Source organism: Bombina bombina, chromosome 5 (assembly GCF_027579735.1).
Source record: "Bombina bombina isolate aBomBom1 chromosome 5, aBomBom1.pri, whole genome shotgun sequence".
NCBI classification, from domain to species: Eukaryota; Metazoa; Chordata; class Amphibia; order Anura; family Bombinatoridae; genus Bombina; species Bombina bombina.
In genome coordinates, this window is record NC_069503.1 from 527,424,364 (window position 1) to 527,447,545 (window position 23,182).

Here is a 23,182-nt window from a genome sequence, read left to right on the forward strand (position 1 = left end):
TATTTTTAAATCTGTAAGAAAAAAATCTGCTCTTTTTATTATGCATTTGTCAATTATGCAATTCTACTGTATTTAATGGTACTTTGTCTTTACAACCAACCACACAGTAAATGGTTGTACAGTTCAGTGACTAATTAATAACTTCCCCCCATTGGCCTAAGCAGAGAAGAAAACCTGGTTTACAATATAGTGGTGCCATTGCTTTATGGAGACCAAAACTTTAAACTTATTTTTCAATATTTAAAAACAAAAACTAATATAATTAAAAAATACCTCTGCATATTATTCTCGGGCTTACATTTGCTTTGAATACATCAGTCAATCTAACATTCATTTAGAAGTGCCATAAAACATTTTGAGTTATGTGCATTTTATAAAAGGGTCGACTGAGGTAAAACAGTGTGTGGAAAAAAAAGTTGAAAAAACATAATTTATGCTTACCTGATAAATTTATTTCTCTTGTAGTGTATCCAGTCCACGGATCATCCATTACTTGTGGGATATTCTCCTTCCCAACAGGAAGTTGCAAGAGGATCACCCACAGCAGAGCTGCTATATAGCTCCTCCCCTCACTGCCATATCCAGTCATTCGACCGAAACAAGACGAGAAAGGAGAAACCATAGGGTGCAGTGGTGACTGTAGTTTAATTAAAATTTAGACCTGCCTGAAAAGGACAGAGCGGGCCGTGGACTGGATACACTACAAGAGAAATAAATTTATCAGGTAAGCATAAATTATGTTTTCTCTTGTTAAGTGTATCCAGTCCACGGATCATCCATTACTTGTGGGATACCAATACCAAAGCTAAAGTACACGGATGATGGGAGGGACAAGGCAGGAACTTAAACGGAAGGAACCACTGCCTGTAGAACCTTTCTCCCAAAAACAGCCTCCGAAGAAGCAAAAGTGTCAAATTTGTAAAATTTTGAAAAGGTGTGAAGCGAAGACCAAGTCGCAGCCTTGCAAATCTGTTCAACAGAGGCCTCATTTTTAAAGGCCCAGGTGGAAGCCACAGCTCTAGTAGAATGAGCTGTAATCCTTTCAGGGGGCTGCTGTCCAGCAGTCTCATAGGCTAAGCGTATTATGCTCCGAAGCCAAAAGGAGAGAGAGGTTGTCGAAGCTTTTTGACCTCTCCTCTGTCCAGAGTAAACGACAAACAGGGCAGATGTTTGACGAAAATCTTTAGTAGCCTGTAAGTAAAACTTCAAGGCACGGACTACGTCCAGATTATGCAAAAGACGTTCCTTCTTTGAAGAAGGATTAGGACACAATGATGGAACAACAATCTCTTGATTGATATTCCTGTTAGAAACCACCTTACGTAAAAACCCAGGTTTTGTACGCAGAACTACCTTGTCTGAATGAAAAATCAGATAAGGAGAATCACAATGTAAGGCAGATAACTCAGAGACTCTTCGAGCCGAGGAAATAGCCATCAAAAACAGAACTTTCCAAGATAAAAGTTTAATATCAATGGAATGAAGGGGTTCAAACGGAACTCCCTGAAGAACTTTAAGAACCAAGTTTAAGCTCCACGGGGGAGCAACAGTTTTAAACACAGGCTTAATCCTAACCAAAGCCTGACAAAATGCCTGGACGTCTGGAACTTCTGCCAGACGCTTGTGCAAAAGAATAGACAGAGCAGAGATCTGTCCTTTTAAAGAACTAGCTGATAAGCCTTTGTCCAAACCCTCTTGGAGAAAGGACAATATCCTAGGAATCCTAACCTTACTCCATGAGTAACTCTTGGATTCACACCAATAAAGATATTTACGCCATATCTTATGGTAGATTTTCCTGGTGACAGGCTTCCGAGCCTGTATTAAGGTATCAATGACTGACTCGGAGAAGCCACGCCTTGATAGAATCAAGCGTTCAATCTCCATGCAGTCAGTCTCAGAGAAATTAGATTTGGATGATTGAAAGGACCTTGTATTAGAAGGTCCTGCCTCAGAGGCAGAGTCCATGGTGGAAGAGATGACATGTCCACTAGGTCTGCATACCAGGTCCTGCGTGGCCACGCAGGCGCTATCAGAATCACCGATGCTCTCTCCTGTTTGATTTTGGCAATCAGTCGAGGGAGCAGAGGAAACGGTGGAAACACATAGGCCAGGTTGAAGAACCAAGGAGCTGCTAGAGCATCTATCAGCGTTGCTCCCGGGTCCCTGGACCTGGATCCGTAACAAGGAAGCTTGGCATTCTGGCGAGACGCCATGAGATCCAGTTCTGGTTTGCCCCAACGATGGACCAGTTGCAGTGACGTGCAGTGACGTCAGAGGCTGGTGAGGCAGTGGCAGGATACACCTTCATTCTTTAGATATCCTTTGTTGAAGAAATAGCAATGCACATGGGTGAGCCAATCACATGAGGTATCTATGTGCAGCCACCAATCAGCAGCTACTGAGCATATTTAATTTATGATTTTCAACAAAAGGATATCAAAAGAATGAAGAAAATTAGATATTAGATGTAAATTGGAAAGTTATTTAAATTTGCATATGGGTTTCATGTCCCTTTAAATGGTGTCTTGGAAAACTGGTCAACTTAGTAAACATCTGATTTTAGTCTAAAAGGATTGTAACAGAAACTCTTGCCAGATAACACAATGCTTGCTCTGATTATGAGATCTAGAAATCCATGCACATTAAAATATGTTTAAAACATACTTTTTACTTTAATGCTGCAAATTATGCTTATAGATTCTTTCATTACATAAGGGATTAGAGTCAGAGGGGGAGGAAGAGAGACAGAGAGAGAAAGAGACCATGGGGGAGAACAACACATAAGGAGAGAGATGGATAGATAAGAGAGACACACACACACACAAGGGGGGGGGGCACTGCATTTTAAGTAATAAAACAGCAGAGCTACAGAGAGTTCAGAAAATGAGTCTATAATTTAGTGTGAAGTACAGAGGCAAGCTGCTAAGTTAGAGGGTGTAAATTTTGAGTAAACAAAATACAAAAACGACCCTGCTGTAAAAGAGTAAACAAACACTAAACCACATTCATTAAATTATCATTTTCACTAACAGAATCCCTTTCAGTAAAATCTTACTTTAATAAGATGTTGCTGAAACACTGCTCTCTGTGCCTCTTTTCCTGCTCTGTAAGGATTCAGGAAGTGACAGTGGCACATTCCACTGCACTTAGAGGGGAAGAACAGAACTCTCGTTTTCACTTTAGCAAAGCTAGTAGGTTCACAGGACAGCAACAAAACATTTAACATCCAGCCCCAACCCTATGTTCCACTTACTAATGCCTCTCACTGGATTGGTTCAGCCCAAATAGGACTGCCTCAAATAAGCAGTTAATGGGCCATGCAATGATCTTAACCACTTGCATCCAGCAGGTGGCGCAGCATGTTGTGTAATGGTGGGCAGACCTGCTTGTGCCTCTCCATTGCACAACATTTAGCTGTGAGAAACAAAAATGCTGTGGAAAAAAAATTAAATTTTTTTTTTTTAAAGCCAATAAAAAATATATATATTTTTGCCCATATGAGAGGTGAAGCACTGCCTCACCTGCCTCTAATGACTGCACATCACTGACCAGTTGAGCAAACACCTCCGGATGGAGTTCCCACTCCCCCGGATGAAAAGTCTGACGACTTAGAAAATCCGCCTCCCAGTTCTCTACGCCTGGGATGTGGATTGCTGACAGGTGGCAAGAGTGAGACTCTACCCAGCGAATTATCTTTGAGACTTCTAACATCGCTAGGGAACTCCTGGTTCCCCCTTGATGGTTGATGTAAGCCACAGTTGTGATGTTGTCCGACTGAAATCTGATGAACCTCAGTGTTGCTAACTGAGGCCAAGCTAGAAGAGCATTGAATATTGCTCTTAACTCCAGAATATTTATTGGGAGGAGTTTCTCCTCCTGAGTACACGATCCCTGAGCCTTCAGGGAGTTCCAGACTGCGCCCCAACCTAGAAGGCTGGCATCTGTTGTTACAATCGTCCAATCTGGCCTGCGAAAGGTCATACCCTTGGACAGATGGACCCGAGAAAGCCACCAGAGAAGAGAATCTCTGGTCTCTTGATCCAGATTTAGTAGAGGGGACAAATCTGAGTAATCCCCATTCCACTGACTTAGCATGCATAATTGCAGCGGTCTGAGATGCAGGCGCGCAAATGGCACTATGTCCATTGCCGATACCATTAAGCCGATTACTTCCATGCACTGAGCCACTGACGGGCGTGGAATGGAATGAAGGACACGGCAAGCATTTAGAAGTTTTGATAACCTGGACTCCGTCAGGTAAATTTTCATCTCTACAGAATCTATAAGAGTCCCTAGGAAGGAGACTCTTGTGAGTGGTGATAGAGAACTCTTTTCCACGTTCACTTTCCACCCATGCGACCTCAGAAATGACATAACTATCTCTGTATGAGACTTGGCAATTTGAAAGCTTGACGCCTGTATCAGGATGTCGTCTAGATACGGAGCCACCGCTATGCCTCGCGGTCTTAGAACCGCCAGGAGTGAGCCCAGAACCTTTGTAAAAATTCTCGGGGCATTGGCCAACCCGAAGGGAAGAGCTACAAATTGGTAATGCCTGTCTAGAAAGGCAAACCTTAGGAACTGATGATGATCTTTGTGAATCGGTATGTGAAGGTAGGCATCCTTTAAGTCCACTGTGGTCATGTACTGACCCTCTTGGATCATGGGTAGGATGGTCCGAATAGTTTCCATTTTGAATGATGGAACTCTGAGGAATTTGTTTAAGATCTTTAGATCCAAGATTGTTCTGAAGGTTCCCTCTTTCTTGGGAACCACAAACAGATTTGAATAAAATCCCTGTCCTTGTTCCGTCCACGGAACTGGATGGATCACTCCCATTACTAGGAGGTCTTGCACACAGCTTAGGAATGCCTCTTTCTTTATCTGGTTTGCTGATAACCTTGAATGATGAAATCTCCCTTGTGGAGGAGAAGCTTTGAAGTCCAGAAGATATCCCTGAGATATGATCTCCAACGCCCAGGGATCCTGAACATCTCTTGCCCACGCCTGGGCGAAGAGAGAAAGTCTGCACCCCACTAGATCCGTTTCCGGATAGGGGGCCATTCCTTCATGCTGTCTTGGGGGCAGCAGCAGGCTTTCTGGCCTGCTTGCCCTTGTTCCAGGACTGGTTAGGTTTCCAGGCCTGTCTGGAATGAGCAACAGTTCCCTCTTGTTTGGAAGCGGAGGAAGTTGATGCTGCTCCTGCCTTGAAATTTCGAAAGGCATGAAAATCAGACTGTTTGGCCTTTGATTTGGCCCTGTCCTGAGGAAGGGTATTACCCTTGCCTCCAGTAATGTCAGCAATAATTTCCTTCAAGCCAGGCCCAAATAAGGTCTGCTCCTTGAAAGGAATGTTGAGTAATTTAGACTTTGAAGTCACGTCAGCTGACCAGGATTTAAGCCATAGCGCCCTACGCGCCTGGATGGCGAATCCGGAATTCTTAGCCGTTAGTTTAGTCAAATGAACAATGGCATCAGAAACAAATGAGTTAGCTAGCTTAAGCGTTCTAAGCTTGTCAATAATTTCATTCAATGGAGCTGTCTGGATGGCCTCTTCCAGGGCCTCAAACCAGAATGCCGCCGCAGCAGTGACAGGCGCAATGCATGCAAGGGGCTGTAAAATAAAACCTTGTTGAATAAACATTTTCTTAAGGTAACCCTCTAATTTTTTATCCATTGGATCTGAAAAAGCACAACTGTCCTCAACCGGGATAGTGGTACGCTTTGCTAAAGTAGAAACTGCTCCCTCCACCTTAGGGACCATCTGCCATAAGTCCCATGTAGTGGCGTCTATTGGAAAAAAAATTCTAAATATAGGAGGTGGGGAAAAGGGCACACCGGGTCTATCCCACTCCTTGCTAATAATTTCTGTAAGCCTTTTAGGTATAGGAAAAACGTCAGTACACACCGGCACCACATAGTATCTATCCAGCCTACACAATTTCTCTGGAATTGCAACTGTGTTACAGTCATTCAGAGCAGCTAATACCTCCCCAAGCAATACACGGAGGTTCTCAAGCTTAAATTTAAAATTAGAAATCTCTGAATCAGGTTTCCCCGAGTCAGAGATGTCACCCACAGACTGAAGCTCTCCGTCCTCATGTTCTGCATACTGTGACACAGTATCAGACATGGCTCTAACAGCATTTGCGCGCTCTGTATCTCTCCTAACCCCAGAGCTATCGCGCTTGCCTCTTAATTCAGGCAATCTAGATAATACCTCTGACAGGGTATTATTCATGATTGCAGCCATGTCCTGCAAGGTAATCGCTATGGGCGTCCCTGATGTAATTGGCGCCATATTAGCGTGCGTCCCCTGAGCGGGAGGCGAAGGGTCTGACACGTGGGGAGAGTTAGTCGGCATAACTTCCCCCTCGACAGAACCCTCTGGTGATAATTCTTTTATAGATAAAGACTGATCTTTACTGTTTAAGGTGAAATCAATACATTTAGTACACATTCTCCTATGGGGCTCCACCATGGCTTTCAAACATAATGAACAAGTAGGTTCCTCTGTGTCAGACATGTTTAAACAGACTAGCAATGAGACTAGCAAGCTTGGAAAACACTTTAAAACAAGTTTACAAGCAATATAAAAAACGTTACTGCGCCTTTAAGAAACACAAATTTTCCAAAATTTTGAAATAACAGTGAAAAAATGCAGTTAACCTAACGAAATTTTTACAGTGTATGTAATAAGTTAGCAGAGCATTGCACCCACTTGCAAATGGATGATTAACCCCTTAATACCAAAAATGGAATAATAAATGACAAAAACGTTTTTTAAACAGTCACAACAACTGCCACAGCTCTACTGTGGCTTTTTACCTCCCTCAATACGACTTTTGAAGCCTTTTGAGCCCTTCAAAGAAGTCATGGATCATGCAGGAAGAAGCTGGATGTCTGTGTCTGTAATTTTTGCTGTGCAAAAAAACGCCAAAATAGGCCCCTCCCACTCATATTACAACAGTGGGAAGCCTCAGGGAACTGTTTCTAGGCAAAATTCAAGCCAGCCATGTGGAAAAAAATAGGCCCCAATAAGTTTTATCACCAAACATATGTAAAAAACGATTAAACATGCCAGCAAACGTTTTAAAATACACTTTTATAAGAGTATGTATCTCTATTAATAAGCCTGATACCAGTCACTATCACTGCATTTAAGGCTTTACTTACATTACTTCGGTATCAGCAGCATTTTCTAGCAAATTTCATCCCTAGAAAAATATTTTAACTGCACATACCTTATTACAGGAAAACCTGCACGCTATTCCCCCTCTGAAGTTACCTCACTCCTCAGAATATGTGAGAACAGCAAAGGATCTTAGTTACTTCTGCTAAGATCATAGAAAACGCAGGCAGATTCTTCTTCTAAATACTGCATGAGATAAACAGTACACTCGGGTACCATTTAAAAATAACAAACTTTTGATTGAAGAAATAAACTAAGTATAAAACACCACAGTCCTTTTACGACCTCCATCTTAGTTGAGAGTTGCAAGAGAATGACTGGATATGGCAGTGAGGGGAGGAGCTATATAGCAGCTCTGCTGTGGGTGATCCTCTTGCAACTTCCTGTTGGGAAGGAGAATATCCCACAAGTAATGGATGATCCGTGGACTGGATACACTTAACAAGAGAAAAGAAAATCTTAAAAGTCAGCAAAATTACTTACACTTTAGTGTTGCCAAGTGTAGCCTGCTCCACCCTCCTTATCAGTGTCCTAGTCCAAACCTTTTGCTATCATATAACAATATAAGTGTGCATGTGAGGATAATTACTTATGCAAGCAAGGGGGAGTTGAGAAGGAACAGCAGGTACTGCTATTGTTTGTTGCCAGGATGCTTGATCATTTCCATGGGGATAATGTCACAAGCTTTGTGAAAGCATTATACTGTGCTCTGCCCCCTACTGAGAATGAGTGCATTCTGCAGATGCTATAGCCTGGGTAGCACCTTCCATATATGGAAATGCCCAGGGTGGAGCTTGCTGCAAACAAAACTATGCCTGAATTAAAAGGGTTAATGGGGGTTAAAACAGAAACCGTTTTGCAGGTAAGCTTTGGCTGTATTATATATTTAGAAACGTATGTTAGTTCATACTGTTTATGTCCTTTTAATATATTATTATATTTGCCAGTGCTGTTCCTGGCATATTATGGAGTACACCATTATGAGACACCAGAATATCTTGTTAAAGCTGCTGAGTAAATTCATTCACAGAATATTTATTTTTTGGAGACACATCAATGCATTATCTTATAAGCTAATAGGTTATAATTTTCTATGTTTTATGTAAAAATATGAATACGTTAACCTGCTCCTCAAGTGTTTTCGATAGGTAAAACATCTAATCTAAGTACCTTGACTTTTTCAAGTTCCTGGAGCCGCTCATCCAATTGGTTTTGAAGAGCATCTTTCTCGCTAGTGAGCTGAACAGACCGCTCCTTGTGCAATCGTATAGTTTCTTTGCACCTGTGCAGAAGGTTCTCCTGGCGCTTTACTCTCACTTGAAGAGCTTCTACTGTTTTGAAAGCATTGGCATCTCCACCATCTGCATGAAAAAGATAAACATTAATATAATGTCCCTTAACACAATTCCTCTCAAACTTGTCTGGTTTACTTTACTATCACTACCCAGAAAAAAAAAAAAGCAAAAACATTAAAGGGATATTTCAATTATAAAAATGCTAGACTTTTTTTTTATTGAGGTTTAAACAATAATATATTGTTCAAAAACAATATTATTACAGAGTATTATCATTTTACACATAAATAAACCTAGTTTTTCAGTTTTACGGAGAATGGTTATAAAAAATAAGCATATGGGAGACATAGGGTAAGACATGACCATCTGGTAACAAATATCTTGTAAACATCACAATAAGTCCAGTCTTCTCCCTAGGACCTTTTTAATGGGTGCACCACCGGCTAATTTAACTGACCACCTGGCTAAAATTGTAGCCACTTTTAAGTTAAAATTAGTTAAAATTAAAATGTTTCAATGTTTATTGCTCAAAATGATCATTAAATACATTTATGTTAAATTATGCAATAAATTTGTGCTTTGGATAGCAGAGCATGTTATAATATTAGAAAGCATTACACTGTCCCCACCCAACTACTTAATAATGCCATATGAGCACAAAGAGGGATGACACTGTGAAGCAACGTGCCTCCACTCACAAAGTATGCACATGTAGCACTCTGGGCTCCGACTCACGGCAGTGTATTTCCAAAAGGGTTTTAAAATATAACTTTTATTAAGATCATATTAAAATAAAGGTAACACACAACTTTAAAAACGACACAGACACTGGTTATAGTAGTTTGTAAACAATTATACTCAGGGGGATAATAGTGGCGATAATTCAGGCCTATTAGTCACTCTAGTAGGTTATTCCCCTTTGTACTTTCTATGAAATTGCTCTATACAGTATTAGTAGATCAGCTCTGTGTGGGGTTTATGGTATCTACCGCTATGCGTTGATTGATATAGATATTGTGTGCTAATAATCTATCAATATAATCTCCACTCTATTATAGTAAATTGTTTATGTGATTGGATTAATATAAACTGAACACAATCACGTTAAATAACTGGTCTTCTGCCCCTTTAAATCTAAACCGTGTGATAAAATGTAAGTTCTTTAATTCCCTAACAATGTTTATGTCGGAATACAGTTGGAATAAATTTCAATTAGAATCTCTAGTTTGCACACTAATAAGTGTATCTTATGCAATGAAATAATAATTAAGTAACCATTAGTTATTAATTGCAGCAATGAATATTAAAGCGTGTACGCTATCTGTATCTACCACTCTGTAGATTACTCTTGTATTATAGATACTGCTGCAATTGTCAGTTCATTTAGACCCCAATCCGTCTGGTTACCATATTAAATCTTGTGAGTGGTAAATTATACTCTTTTGTGGCTCTCTTAATCATATATATTCGTCTATGCAAATAGTTTTCAGAGCCACTCAGATTTCTGTTCCCGCTTTCAGTATAACCTCTTAATGACAAGTCGGTTAGTTACCTATTAGATATAATTTAACTAGGTTTCGAGTGAAGTTTTTAAACAGTAACTTGGTGCATTATCTAAGTCTGGCACAACCCAGACTGTACATATCTACGATGGAGAACACTGATTAGTAACTTTTGGACTTTCTGGTTGTCAAACAATTAGAAGAGGAGAAGGTAGATCTTAGATCTCTTATAAAATGCAATAAACCTATATCCACTTCTTACTCAAAAAGAAAAAAGTATCTTAAAAGAAGGTCTGTCACAAACACCTCAACTGATCACACTGTGCAGGTGAGGCTGTGACTGAGATGCAAGGCTGAAAGGGTTAACAAAATACTTTCTAAACTAATGTCCCAGAAAGTATAAAAAATACTATTATTACCATCTACTATCTGCATCTATTACTATAAACACTGCCACCACCTTAATATTATTTAAAGGATTAAGATTATCATATGCGAAATTCCACGGAAAACCCTAGCATATTAAAAATTCCAAAACACAATTTGGAAAAATTCAGTCTAAAACTATTATTATTACCAGTCTCTCTAAGTAACGTTAATTCAAATGATAGATGAAAACGAAAACTATAAGAAATATTTATTATGGCGAAAAATGGTCACATAATACAAATTTGCAAAATCACTTGAAAATTATGCAGTGTAACTGTAAAAAGATGACACGAAAAACAAATCCCCTGAACATCTCTATGCAAAAAAAGGAAGATATTTTACCTCAAAATTCCTTCAGCTCACAATAGTAAGTGCTGTGTGAACAGATATGTTGTAGCTACTGTCAGCTGCATGTTGGGAAGAAGAAAAAACTGCCAATCAGCTTCATCAGTGCTTATCTCATACTTTGCTTTACTGTGATTTCATAGTGGACTTTGGAGAAGAATAACATGACTGTGCTTGCAAATGCCAGATGCCTGCTCCCTTCCAAGTCCTGGGACTTGCATCCCGATTGGCTTCCTAAAGTTCCTTTACAATTGAATGTGGCTACTGAGGAAATTTTGAGGTAAAATATCTTCATTTTTTACATAGAGATGTTTAGATGATATTTTCTAGTCAGACTTTTATAGCAATGTTGCATCACTCTTCAACAATTGGGAATCATATCCATTTAACATTAAACGATTACAGATTTTGTTTTACAAAAGGTACACGTTGCAATTACAGTTTTTAAAAGAAAAAGTCTTTAAACAGAAAACTTTTTTTCTCCAACATTGGTGTGTCCGGTCCACGGCGTCATCCTTACTTGTGGAATATTCTCTTCCCCAACAGGAAATGGCAGAGTCCCAGCAAAGCTGGTCACATGATCCCTCCTAGGCTCCGCCCACCCCAGTCATTCTCTTTGCCGTTGCACAGGCAACATCTCCACGGAGATGGTTAAGAGTTTTTTGGTGTTTAAATGTAGTTTTTATTCTTCTATCAAGTGTTTGTTATTTTAAAATAGTGCTGGTATGTACTATTTACTCTGAAACAGAAAAGGATGAAGATTTCTGTTTGTAAGAGGAAGATGATTTTAGCAGACAGTAACTAAAATCGATTGCTGTTTCCACACAGGACTGTTGAGATGAAGTAACTTCAGTTGGGGGAAACAGTTAGCAGACTTTTCTGCTTAAGGTATGACTAGCCATATTTCTAACAAGACCATGTAATGCTGGAAGGCTGTCATTTTCCCTTCATGGGGACCGGTAAGCCATTTTCTTAGTCAAACATAAAAGAATAAAGGGCTTAAAAAAGGGCTTAAAAACTGGTAGACATTTTTATGGGCTAAAACGATTGCTTTATTGGGGCATATAATGCAGATTCTAGCTAATAATTGGCATTATAATCTTGGGGAACGTTTAAAAAACGGCAGGCACTGTGTTGGACACCTTTTTTAGTCTGGGGGCCTTTCTAGTTATAGACTAAGCCTCATTTTCGCACCATTACTGCGCAGTTGTTTTTGGAGAGCAAGGCATGCAGATGCATGTGTGAGGATCTAAGAATCACTAAAAAAGCTTCTAGAAGGCGTCATTTGGTATCGTATTCCCCTCTGGGCTTGGTTGGGTCTCAGCAAAGCATATAGCTGGGACTGTATAGGGGTTAAATTTAAAAACGGCTCCGGTTCCGGTTATTTTAAGGGTTAAAGCTCTGAAATTTGGTGTGCAATACTTTTAATGCTTTAAGACACTGTGGTGAAATTTTGGTAATTTTTGAACAATTCCTTCATACTTTTTCACATATTCAGTAATAAAGTGTTTTCAGTTTGAAATTTAAAGTGACAGTAACGGTTTTATTTTAAAACGTTTTTTGTGCTTTGTTGACAAGTTTAAGCCTGTTTAACATGTCTGTACCATCAGATAAGCTATGTTCTATATGTATGAAAGCCAATGTGTCTCCCCATTTAAATTTATGTGATAATTGTGCCATAGTGTCCAAACATAGTAAGGACAGTAATGCCACAGATAATGATATTGCCCAAGATGATTCCTCAAATGAGGGGAGTAAACATGATACTACATCATCCCCTACTGTGTCTACACCAGTTTTGCCCACACAGGAGGCCCCTAGTACATCTAGTGCGCCAATACTTATTACCATGCAACAATTAACGGCTGTAATGGATAACTCCATAGCAAATCTTTTATCCAAAATGCCTACTTATCAGAGAAAGCGCGATTGCTCTGTTTTAAACACTGAAGAGCAAGAGGGCGCTGATGATAACTGTTCTGACATACCCTCACACCAATCTCAAGGGGCCATGAGGGAGGTTTTGTCTGATGGAGAAATCTCAGATTCAGGAAAAATTTCTCATCAAGCTGAACCTGATGTTGTGACATTTAAATTTAAATTAGAACATCTCCGCGCACTGCTTAAGGAGGTGTTATCTACTCTGGATGATTGTGACAATTTGGTCATTCCAGAGAAATTATGTAAGATGGACAAGTTCCTAGAGGTTCCGGTGCCCCCCGACGCTTTTCCTATACCCAAGCGGGTGGCGGACATAGTAAATAAAGAGTGGGAAAAGCCCGGCATACCTTTTGTTCCCCCCCCCTATATTTAAGAAATTATTTCCTATAGTCGACCCCAGAAAGGACTTATGGCAGACAGTCCCCAAGGTCGAGGGGGCGGTTTCTACTCTAAACAAACGCACTACTATTCCTATCGAAGATAGTTGTGCTTTCAAAGATCCTATGGATAAAAAATTAGAGGGTTTGCTTAAAAAGATTTTTGTACAGCAAGGTTACCTTCTACAACCAATTTCATGCATTGTTCCTGTCACTACGGCAGCGTGTTTCTGGTTCGAGGAACTAGAAAAGTCGCTCAGTAAAGAATCTTCGTATGAGGAGGTTATGGACAGAGTTCAAGCACTTAAATTGGCTAACTCTTTTGTTTTAGACGCCGCTTTGCAATTAGCTAGATTAGCGGCGAAAAATTCAGGGTTTGCTATCGTGGCGCGCAGAGCGCTTTGGCTAAAGTCTTGGTCAGCGGATGTGTCTTCCAAGACAAAATTGCTTAACATTCCTTTCAAAGGTAAAACATTATTTGGACCAGATTTGAAAGAGATTATTTCAGACATCACTGGGGGAAAGGGCCACGCCCTCCCACAGGATAGGTCTTTTAAGGCTAAAAATAAGCCTAATTTTCGTCCCTTTCGCAGAAACGGACCAGCCTCTAATTCTGCATCCTCTAAGCAAGAGGGTAATACTTCACAACCCAAACCAGCCTGGAAACCAATGCAAGGCTGGAACAAGGGTAAGCAGGCCAAGAAGCCTACCACTGCTACCAAAACAGCATGAAGGGATAGCCCCCGATCCGGGACCGGATCTAGTGGGGGGCAGACTCTCTCTCTTTGCTCAGGCTTGGGCAAGAGATGTTCAGGATCCTTGGGCGCTAGAAATAGTTTCTCAAGGTTATCTCCTGGAATTCAAGGAACTACTCCCAAGGGGAAGGTTCCACAGGTCTCACTTATCTTCAAACCAAATAAAGAGACAGGCATTCTTACATTGTGTAGAAGACCTGTTAAAGATGGGAGTGATACATCCAGTTCCAATAAGAGAACAAGGAATGGGATTTTATTCCAATCTGTTCATAGTTCCCAAAAAAGAGGGAACATTCAGACCAATTTTGGATCTGAAGATCCTAAACAAATTTCTCAGGGTACCATCGTTCAAAATGGAAACTATTCGAACGATCCTACCCACCATCCAGGAAAGTCAATTTATGACTACCGTGGATTTAAAGGATGCGTACCTACATATTCCTATCCACAAGGAACATCATCAGTTCCTAAGGTTTGCTTTTCTGGACAAACATTATCAGTTTGTGGCACTTCCATTCGGATTAGCCACTGCTCCAAGGATTTTCACAAAGGTACTAGGGTCCCTTCTAGCGGTTCTAAGACCAAGGGGCATTGCAGTAGTACCTTACTTGGACGACATACTAATTCAAGCGTCGTCCCTGTCAAAAGCAAAGGCTCATACGGACATCGTCCTAGCCTTTCTCAGATCTCACGGATGGAAGGTGAACAAAGAAAAAAGTTCTCTGTCCCCGTCTACAAGAGTTCCCTTCTTGGGAACAATAATAGATCCTTAGAAATGAGGATTTTTCTGACAGAGGTCAGAAAATCAAAAATTCTAAGCTCTTGTCAAGTACTTCATTCTGTTCCTCGTCCTTCCATAGCGCAGTGCATGGAAGTAATAGGATTGATGGTTGCAACAATGGACATAGTTCCTTTTGCACAAATTCATCTAAGACCATTACAACTGTGCATGCTCAGACAGTGGAATGGGGATTATACAGACTTGTCTCCGATGATTCAAGTAGATCAAAAGACCAGAGATTCACTCCGTTGGTGGCTGACCCTGGACAATCTGTCACAGGGAATGAGCTTCTGCAGACCAGAGTGGGTCATTGTCACGACCGACGCCAGTCTAGTGGGCTGGGGCGCGGTCTGGGAATCCCTGAAAGCTCAGGGTCTATGGTCTCGGGAAGAGTCTCTTCTCCCGATAAACATTCTGGAACTGAGAGCGATATTCAATGCTCTCAGAGCTTGGCCTCAACTAGCAAAGGCCAAATTCATAAGGTTTCAATCAGACAACATGACGACCGTCGCATATATCAATCATCAGGGGGGAACAAGGAGTTCCCTGGCGATGAAAGAAGTGACCAAGATAATTCAATGGGCGGAGGATCACTCCTGCCACTTGTCTGCGATCCACATCCCAGGAGTGGAAAATTGGGAAGCAGATTTTCTGAGTCGTCAGACATTCCATCCGGGGGAGTGGGAACTCCATCCGGAAATCTTTGCCCAAATAACTCAATTATGGGGCATTCCAGACATGGATCTGATGGCGTCTCGTCAGAACTTTAAGGTTCCTTGCTACGGGTCCAGATCCAGGGATCCCAAGGCGACTCTAGTAGATGCACTAGTAGCACCTTGGACCTTCAACCTAGCTTATGTATTCCCACCGTTTCCTCTCATTCCCAGGCTGGTAGTCAGGATCAATCAGGAGAGGGCCTCGGTGATCTTGATAGCTCCTGCGTGGCCACGCAGGACTTGGTATGCAGACCTGGTGAATATGTCATCGGCTCCACCATGGAAGCTACCTTTGAGACAGGACCTTCTTGTTCAGGGTCCATTCGAACATCCGAATCTGGTTTCCCTCCAACTGACGGCTTGGAGATTGAACGCTTGATTTTATCAAAGCGTGGGTTTTCAGATTCTGTAATAGATACTCTGATTCAGGCTAGGAAGCCTGTAACTAGAAAAATTTACCATAAAATATGGAAAAAATATATCTGTTGGTGTGAATCCAAAGGATTCCCATGGAACAAGATAAAAATTCCTAAGATTCTATCCTTTCTACAAGAAGGTTTGGAGAAAGGATTATCTGCAAGTTCTCTAAAGGGACAGATCTCTGCTTTATCTGTTTTACTTCACAAAAGACTGGCAGCCGTGCCAGATGTTCAAGCATTTGTTCAGGCTCTGGTTAGGATCAAGCCTGTTTACAGACCTTTGACTCCTCCCTGGAGTCTAAATCTAGTTCTTTCAGTTCTTCAAGGGGTTCCGTTTGAACCTTTACATTCCATAGATATTAAGTTACTATCTTGGAAAGTTTTGTTTTTAGTTGCAATTTCTTCTGCTAGAAGAGTTTCAGAGTTATCTGCTCTGCAGTGTTCTCCGCCCTATCTGGTGTTCCATGCAGATAAGGTGGTTTTGCGTACTAAGCCTGGTTTTCTTCCGAAAGTTGTTTCTAACAAAAATATTAACCAGGAGATAGTTGTACCTTCTTTGTGTCCGAATCCAGTTTCAAAGAAGGAACGTTTGTTACACAATTTGGACGTAGTCCGTGCTCTAAAATTCTATTTAGAGGCTACAAAAGATTTCAGACAAACATCTTCCATGTTTGTTGTTTATTCTGGTAAAAGGAGAGGTCAAAAAGCGACTTCTACCTCTCTTTCCTTTTGGCTTAAAAGCATTATCCGATTGGCTTATGAGACTGCCGGACGGCAGCCTCCCGAAAGAATCACAGCTCACTCCACTAGGGCTGTGGCTTCCACATGGGCCTTCAAGAACGAGGCTTCTGTTGACCAGATATGTAAGGCAGCGACTTGGTCTTCACTGCACACTTTTGCCAAATTTTACAAATTTGATACTTTTGCTTCTTCGGAGGCTATTTTTGGGAGAAAGGTTTTGCAAGCTGTGGTTCCTTCCGTTTAGGTGACCTGATTTGCTCCCTCCCTTCATCCGTGTCCTAAAGCTTTGGTATTGGTTACCACAAGTAAGGATGACGCCGTGGACCGGACACACCAATGTTGGAGAAAACAGAATTTATGCTTACCTGATAAATTACTTTCTCCAACGGTGTGTCCGGTCCACGGCCCGCCCTGGTTTTTTAATCAGGTCTGATGAATTATTTTCTCTAACTACAGTCACCACGGTATCATATGGTTTCTCCTATATATATTTCCTCCTGTCCGTCGGTCGAATGACTGGGGTGGGCGGAGCCTAGGAGGGATCATGTGACCAGCTTTGCTGGGACTCTTTGCCATTTCCTGTTGGGGAAGAGAATATCCCACAAGTAAGGATGACGCCGTGGACCGGACACACCGTTGGAGAAAGTAATTTATCAGGTAAGCATAAATTCTGTTTTTAATCTCCACTCACAATCCTGCAAAAGTATAAGTTTTCTCACTCTAGGATAATTGAGGTTTGGATCCTGGGTCAGTCACACACTTCCAGATAAAATGCTCTTCAGCAAATGACAATTTGTTGTGTAATTTTTACTAATATATATGTGGAAAAATCAGCTCAGATTCTTAAGCTAGCCTCTTTGAGTTAAGGGGGGGGGGGGTAAGAGAATCCACCTCCAACTTTATGGCCCTTTCATACCAAGTTACAGAAAGTCCTGAAGTTGTGCCATTAGTATAACTTATGCACAGGCACACTTGATTTACCTGCAAGATAGTCCAATAAAGTTTTTAGGCTGCAGGGAACATTTTGATATCAAACATAATTTATTTTCTATTCTTTATTGTTCTAAGGCATTACTACTGCCGTAACTATGTTAATCAACTATAACAGGTTTTATTTTTCTTAAAGGCTGGTATCAGGCTCTGGAAATACCTCATGTAAGTTATCTACATCTCCCAGCTTCCAAAAGATTGCAATAAAGATCCAAGTAATAAGTCATTCTTCATCAAACAATTGCATTTTCTTGTCTTAGATAGTTCTGATAAGGAGTTGTAAATAGCACGGAAATATAACAGAAAAGAAAGAAAAATTAAACCCTGACATCCTAAAATCATGAGGTATTAAAGACAAGTCCTAATATCAGAACTCACATAAAATGTATAAATTAAAAAGAGGAACTCCAGCGTAATTGTATTACAGCTAATGGGCAGAGAAGCAGACCTACTCAACAGAGTGCCCTGGTGTAATTTGTAAAAAAAAAAATGTGCCCCCCCCCAAATGTAACTCACTAGTAAGCAATAGTAATAATATACATGCTACTCTGTATAGTGATAAAAAAAAAAGATGATAGATGGCTCTGCAACCTGCACTAATAAATATTTTACACATGACTATGTATAATTGCTGCTATTGAACCCCCTGCACCTGGGCCCTGATGCCACTGCACCTGCTACACGGATGGTAGTTCCACCCCTGAATGGGCACTTAGAACAAGTGATCCCAACAGTCAGAATATTAAAAATAGTGTCCTTGGCAAAACATTTTTAAATTATTTTATAGTTATAGAGGCATCATTAGCAGACTTAACTTCTCCAGAGTCCTATGCATTAATCTATATAGATATATTGAGGGTAAGCATAAACATGAGGAGCCAGCAAAACTAAGATAAAAGAGAGTCATTTTTATAATCAACCTCTAAGACATATAGATAGCAACTCAACAACATCTAACCTACCCCAGTTTTCTTGACAGGTACGAAGTAATATATATTGTCCAGAATATTTCTCAACCAAAACAAAATATCTATACAAAAGAGACTTTTTCGGAGTCCCATGAATTCTTCCTTGCCTTCTAGGTACCAGATGAATGACACAACCAAGCCCCTGTTCATCGTCCTATGTTCAGATAATGGTTCCCCTAGATCGATGTATATTTTAAATGGTTTTAGCCTCTCAGTTGAGTTCAAGGTATCTGCTCTGGTGATTGTGTTGTGGATAAGGCTTGGAGATTTAGGAGTTGCGATCTCCTTAGATCTATCTTGTACTGTATAATCATCCCATGGCTTGCAATGCTTGTTACTCCACCTCTCTGTTCTCCAGTTTCAGAACAATATCATGATCACAGTGACCCTGTACTTGCGGATTCAGTGGGCTCACCATGACTGTCATATCCTCCATACACTTTCAAAGGCCAATATCAGTCTCTGCTCAAGATGTAAAAAGTGATTCTGCAGAATATGCATAAGTTCCAACTCCCAGTAAGTCATTGTAAGCATAGTATGTGCCAAAGGAGATCTGTAAAGGCTTGCTCCTGAGAAATAGCTCTATTTTCACAAGAAGCAAAGCTAGATAAATATGCATTAAAACAGTAAAACTGTGACTGTTTAACCTGGAGTACTAGAGGTTTGAAGCCTTGCTGTTACGCCACGCCTACAGACTCGACTGTCTAGATCTGGACTGGGAGCTCATGAACACAGCAGTCCTGAACTCAATCAATTCAGCAGAGCACAAGACTTCTCTATCAGCAGAGCCCTATTTGAGCAACAGCGCAATAATACAATTATCCAGCAAGCATGACATGATTTACCTCTGCCTGGTACAAAGAAGCATTAGCAGGGTAGGGGAAGAATGCAACAGCTTATAAGGAGGCAACATGCACCCTACCAGTTATCAACTAGGATAAGCACAGGGCACCAAATGTAAAACTGGAGAGCCTGGAAGTGACAAATACAGAACCTGAGAGGCTTCATAGAAACACAGCAACAAGTCACTGAGCTGCTGACAAAAAAGTCCACCCTAGAAAAATGATGCCATTCTAGGCATTGTCCTAAAAAAATGTGGGCACAACTATGCCGCTTGAGAATGAAGATTTTGCAATATTAAAATCATGTTTATATATTAGTATTGAGTGAGAGATCATACTATTTGTTAGAGACCAGTGTTTAATTTTATGATTAAACTCTCTCTGAAGAATTTTAATCATCCACTGATGTATGTATCCCAACAAATCATGAATATATTTATTATTTCTCTTGTTGTCCTTAAAGTTGTCTCTCTAGTTGTCCTTAAAGTCCTTACCTGCACCTGAAGTACTGTCCACAGCCATTTCCTGCCCAGGACTCTGAGCATCAGCATTTGTTTCAGGAACGTCAGAGACAGCTGGGCTATTTCCAAGTCGTTGCTTAAGTAATGTCACCTAAACAAAACAAGCATGAATAGGGGATACCATTTTTAAAAAGTTTCAATCAAATTTAATTTGTTCTCATGTTATCTTTTGTTGAAAAGCAGGTAAATAGGATCATGAAAGTGCATGTGACTGGAGCACTTTATTTTGAATATAAGTTCAGATCAGCACTCTTGCTTGTGGCTAAACTGCCGCCAATTTACACTTCCAAATATGTGTTGATAGGGGAGCTCAAACCTCAGTGGTCCCTCTTTAAGGATCCATAAAAAGCATATAGTAAAACTAAAAGAAACGGTAGCACTACAGGATAAGGGATAAACTTTTAATAGAACAACATTTCGGGGCTCCTGGAGCACTTTATGACAGCAGCTTTGCAAGAATGCTTTTCAGCACTAGATGGCAGCAGTATTTTCTACAGTTATGTAGTTTAATAAAAGATATCAAGAGAACAAGATAATTTGAATTTTTTTTTTAGATTGTACACTCTACATGAATCATAAAAAAAATGTTGTGATGCATTTCCTCATGAGATGTTTGTTTCTAGCATTAAAGGAACACAATAGTAAAAATGAAACGTTCAAGATTCAGATACAAGATTAACCTATTTTCCAATTTACTTCCATTATGAAAATGTACAATCTTTTTATAGGCTCGCTTTCCGAGACGCTAGCGCCTACCCATGTGCAAGAGTTCACATTATATAAGTATATGTATTTGTGATTAGCTGATGGCTGTCACATGATACAGGGAGACGGGAAAACAGAAATAACTTTTAAAAAAAACTACACTACTCATCTGAAATTCTTCATTGTTTTTCTATTATTTATGCGTCTGTTGATTATGCAATTCTACTGCATTTAAAAGGACCACAATGCAGGAGAATTGCATAATTAACAAGTGAATAATAAAAAGACAATTATTTAACACCTACTCTGAATTTCAAATAAGCAGATCTTTTTTCTGACAAATTTATTTTTCTTCCATTTTCCGGCCCCCTGTATCATGTGACAGACATCAGCCAATCACAGACTAGTAGTATATATATAAAAAGACTGCAAAATGTCTTAAAACTGCATGCTCTATCTGAATCATAAAAGTTTATTTTGACTTGAGTGTCCCTTTAACAGTCTTTTAATCAAGATAATTCTGACTTATCTGATGCTGTGCGCTATACAATTTTTTTTCCCGTTAACGTGTAATCAAATTTAAATTTACAAGAAGGCTGTTTGCGGCTACTCATAACCATTGTCATACGAGAAAAAAAACATTAATAAATAGGTTTACATTTTTTTTTAATTCTGTACCTGAGTTTGTAATACGCTGATTAGCTGATCTTTCTCTTCTAAAGATGCATCAAACTCTTCCTGTAAATGTTTCTTGGCCTGTTGGTCCATTTGAAGCTCCTGTCGCAAAAAAAAGATACATACAAAGATATGAAGCATGCATGAAAAGTTAAATCAATTGTCAAATCTACTTGTAGTTAGACCAAAATATCTGAAGCTGTTTATAATCTTAAAGTCTATACTTATTTGTGTGTACGCTAGAATAAAATATGTTCACGCTTAAAAAGGACATTAAACACTTTGAGATGGTAATATAAAAATTATAAATCGTATTTTAAAAAAAAATCTACAATATACTTTTATTATTTATTTGTCCTCTTTTGCTATAATTCCATTCTGAAATTGTGAGCTTTTCAGTTCCTGTTGGAAATGAAAGTGCATAACACTGCTATATTCCACACAACCATTGGCTGCACACTCTAGTGACCTATTTATAACTCTCCCTAATTGGCTACAGCAGAGAAGGTAACCTAAGTTACAACATGGCAGCTCCCATTGTTTTACAGACACTAAAACTTTATACTTATTTTGTCAATAAACAACTAATGAAACTTTAAAAAATACATCTACATGTTATTCTCAGACTAATCTTTTCTTTGAAGGCATCATTCTATCTAACATTTAGTTAGTGTTTAATGTCCCTTTAAAGTAAACCAAACTTTATGGTTGTGTATTATGGACAACAATTAGTACCTTACTTTGCAGTGATCTTACATTTAATGAAGCAAAGTAAATGGTATCTTTATAAATATCAAATGCAATTAAACAAAGACAACCTAATGGAACACATTTCTGAAACAACAATTTTAAGACTTCGTTATATGTACTCACCATCAATCTATGCTAGATTAATTAATTTGCTTCAAAAACACTTACTGAACGCTTTAAATGTCAGGTACGTCCTTTAGAAGTAAATTAGAATCTTATTTTTTTTTTATAAAACAAATTTTTGAGTTTCATATCCCTTTAAGTTGACAGGTTCGGTTAATTGCAGGTACCTTCCCATAAGCGATGCACTATTTTCTGCCTAAGATCCCTCATGTTCGTTGCCCTCATACTTCCCTTTCCAGTAGCACCTCCTTCTCAATTTCTTCTTACAAAATCTTAAAGCATTACGCAAATAATTTTAATTTGATATTTTTAAGGTTTCTACACCTCTACCTGCCTTTGTGTGTTTTGCAATAGGAAACTTGGTTCATTACATTTATTTTCCTATAAAACTCGGCTCCCGTCTTCCTTTTAACTTCACATAACAGGTCTGAAGTGAATATTTTTGTGATATAGAATAACAGAGCAACTCATTCGTTAATATCCCAAGGACTATTAACACTTTATGTAAAACCCATTAAGATCACTATTTATTCTGTTTTTACAGCATATGTTTTTTGTTGTGTTTAAGAAGTAATAGTATAAACAGTATAACAATGCCTGCAATGTAGAAGTTGTTTTAGAAATATTTTGTGACAAATATGATTTAGTCATTAGGCTGGACTCAACAGAAAAAAATCAAAATGGAGCTGAAGTATGAACCAAACATCAGGATTCAAAATAGTATGTGGCCTATAGACAGTAACAGCTTAAAGGACTACTCAATGCGGTTGAATTGCATAATTAACAAGTGCAGAATAAAAAGACATTGATTTAACACCTACTCTGAATTTCAAAGAATCAGTTGATTTTTTCTTTCTGACAAATGTATTTCCCCCCCCATTTTCCAGCCCCCTGAATCATGTGACAGACATCAGCCAATCAAAGACTAGTATACATATACCCTGTGAGCGTCTGTACATGCTCAGTAGGATCTTGTTCCCCAGAAAGTGTGAATATAAAAAGAATGTTAAAAAATTGATAATGGAAGTAAATTAGAAAGTGTCTTAAAACTGCACGCTCTTTCTGAATCACAAAAGTTTATTTTGACTTGAGTGCCCCTTTTTACAGCATAT

General features: G+C 39.5%; 1 protein-coding gene across 3 annotated transcripts in view; it reads right to left on the reverse strand.

The window, feature by feature from the left end:
- GOLGA4 (golgin A4) overlaps nt 1–23,182 on the reverse strand; it is a 319,091-nt gene that overhangs the window by 197,907 nt on the left and 98,002 nt on the right. For all 3 annotated transcript variants that reach the window (XM_053714445.1, XM_053714446.1, XM_053714444.1), the window contains 3 exons: nt 21,201–21,299; nt 19,791–19,908; nt 8,366–8,556 (listed from right to left, as the gene is read on the reverse strand). In XM_053714445.1, coding sequence (XP_053570420.1) covers nt 8,366–8,556; nt 19,791–19,908; nt 21,201–21,299 — 408 coding nt within the window. The remainder of the gene's footprint in view (nt 1–8,365; nt 8,557–19,790; nt 19,909–21,200; nt 21,300–23,182) is intronic.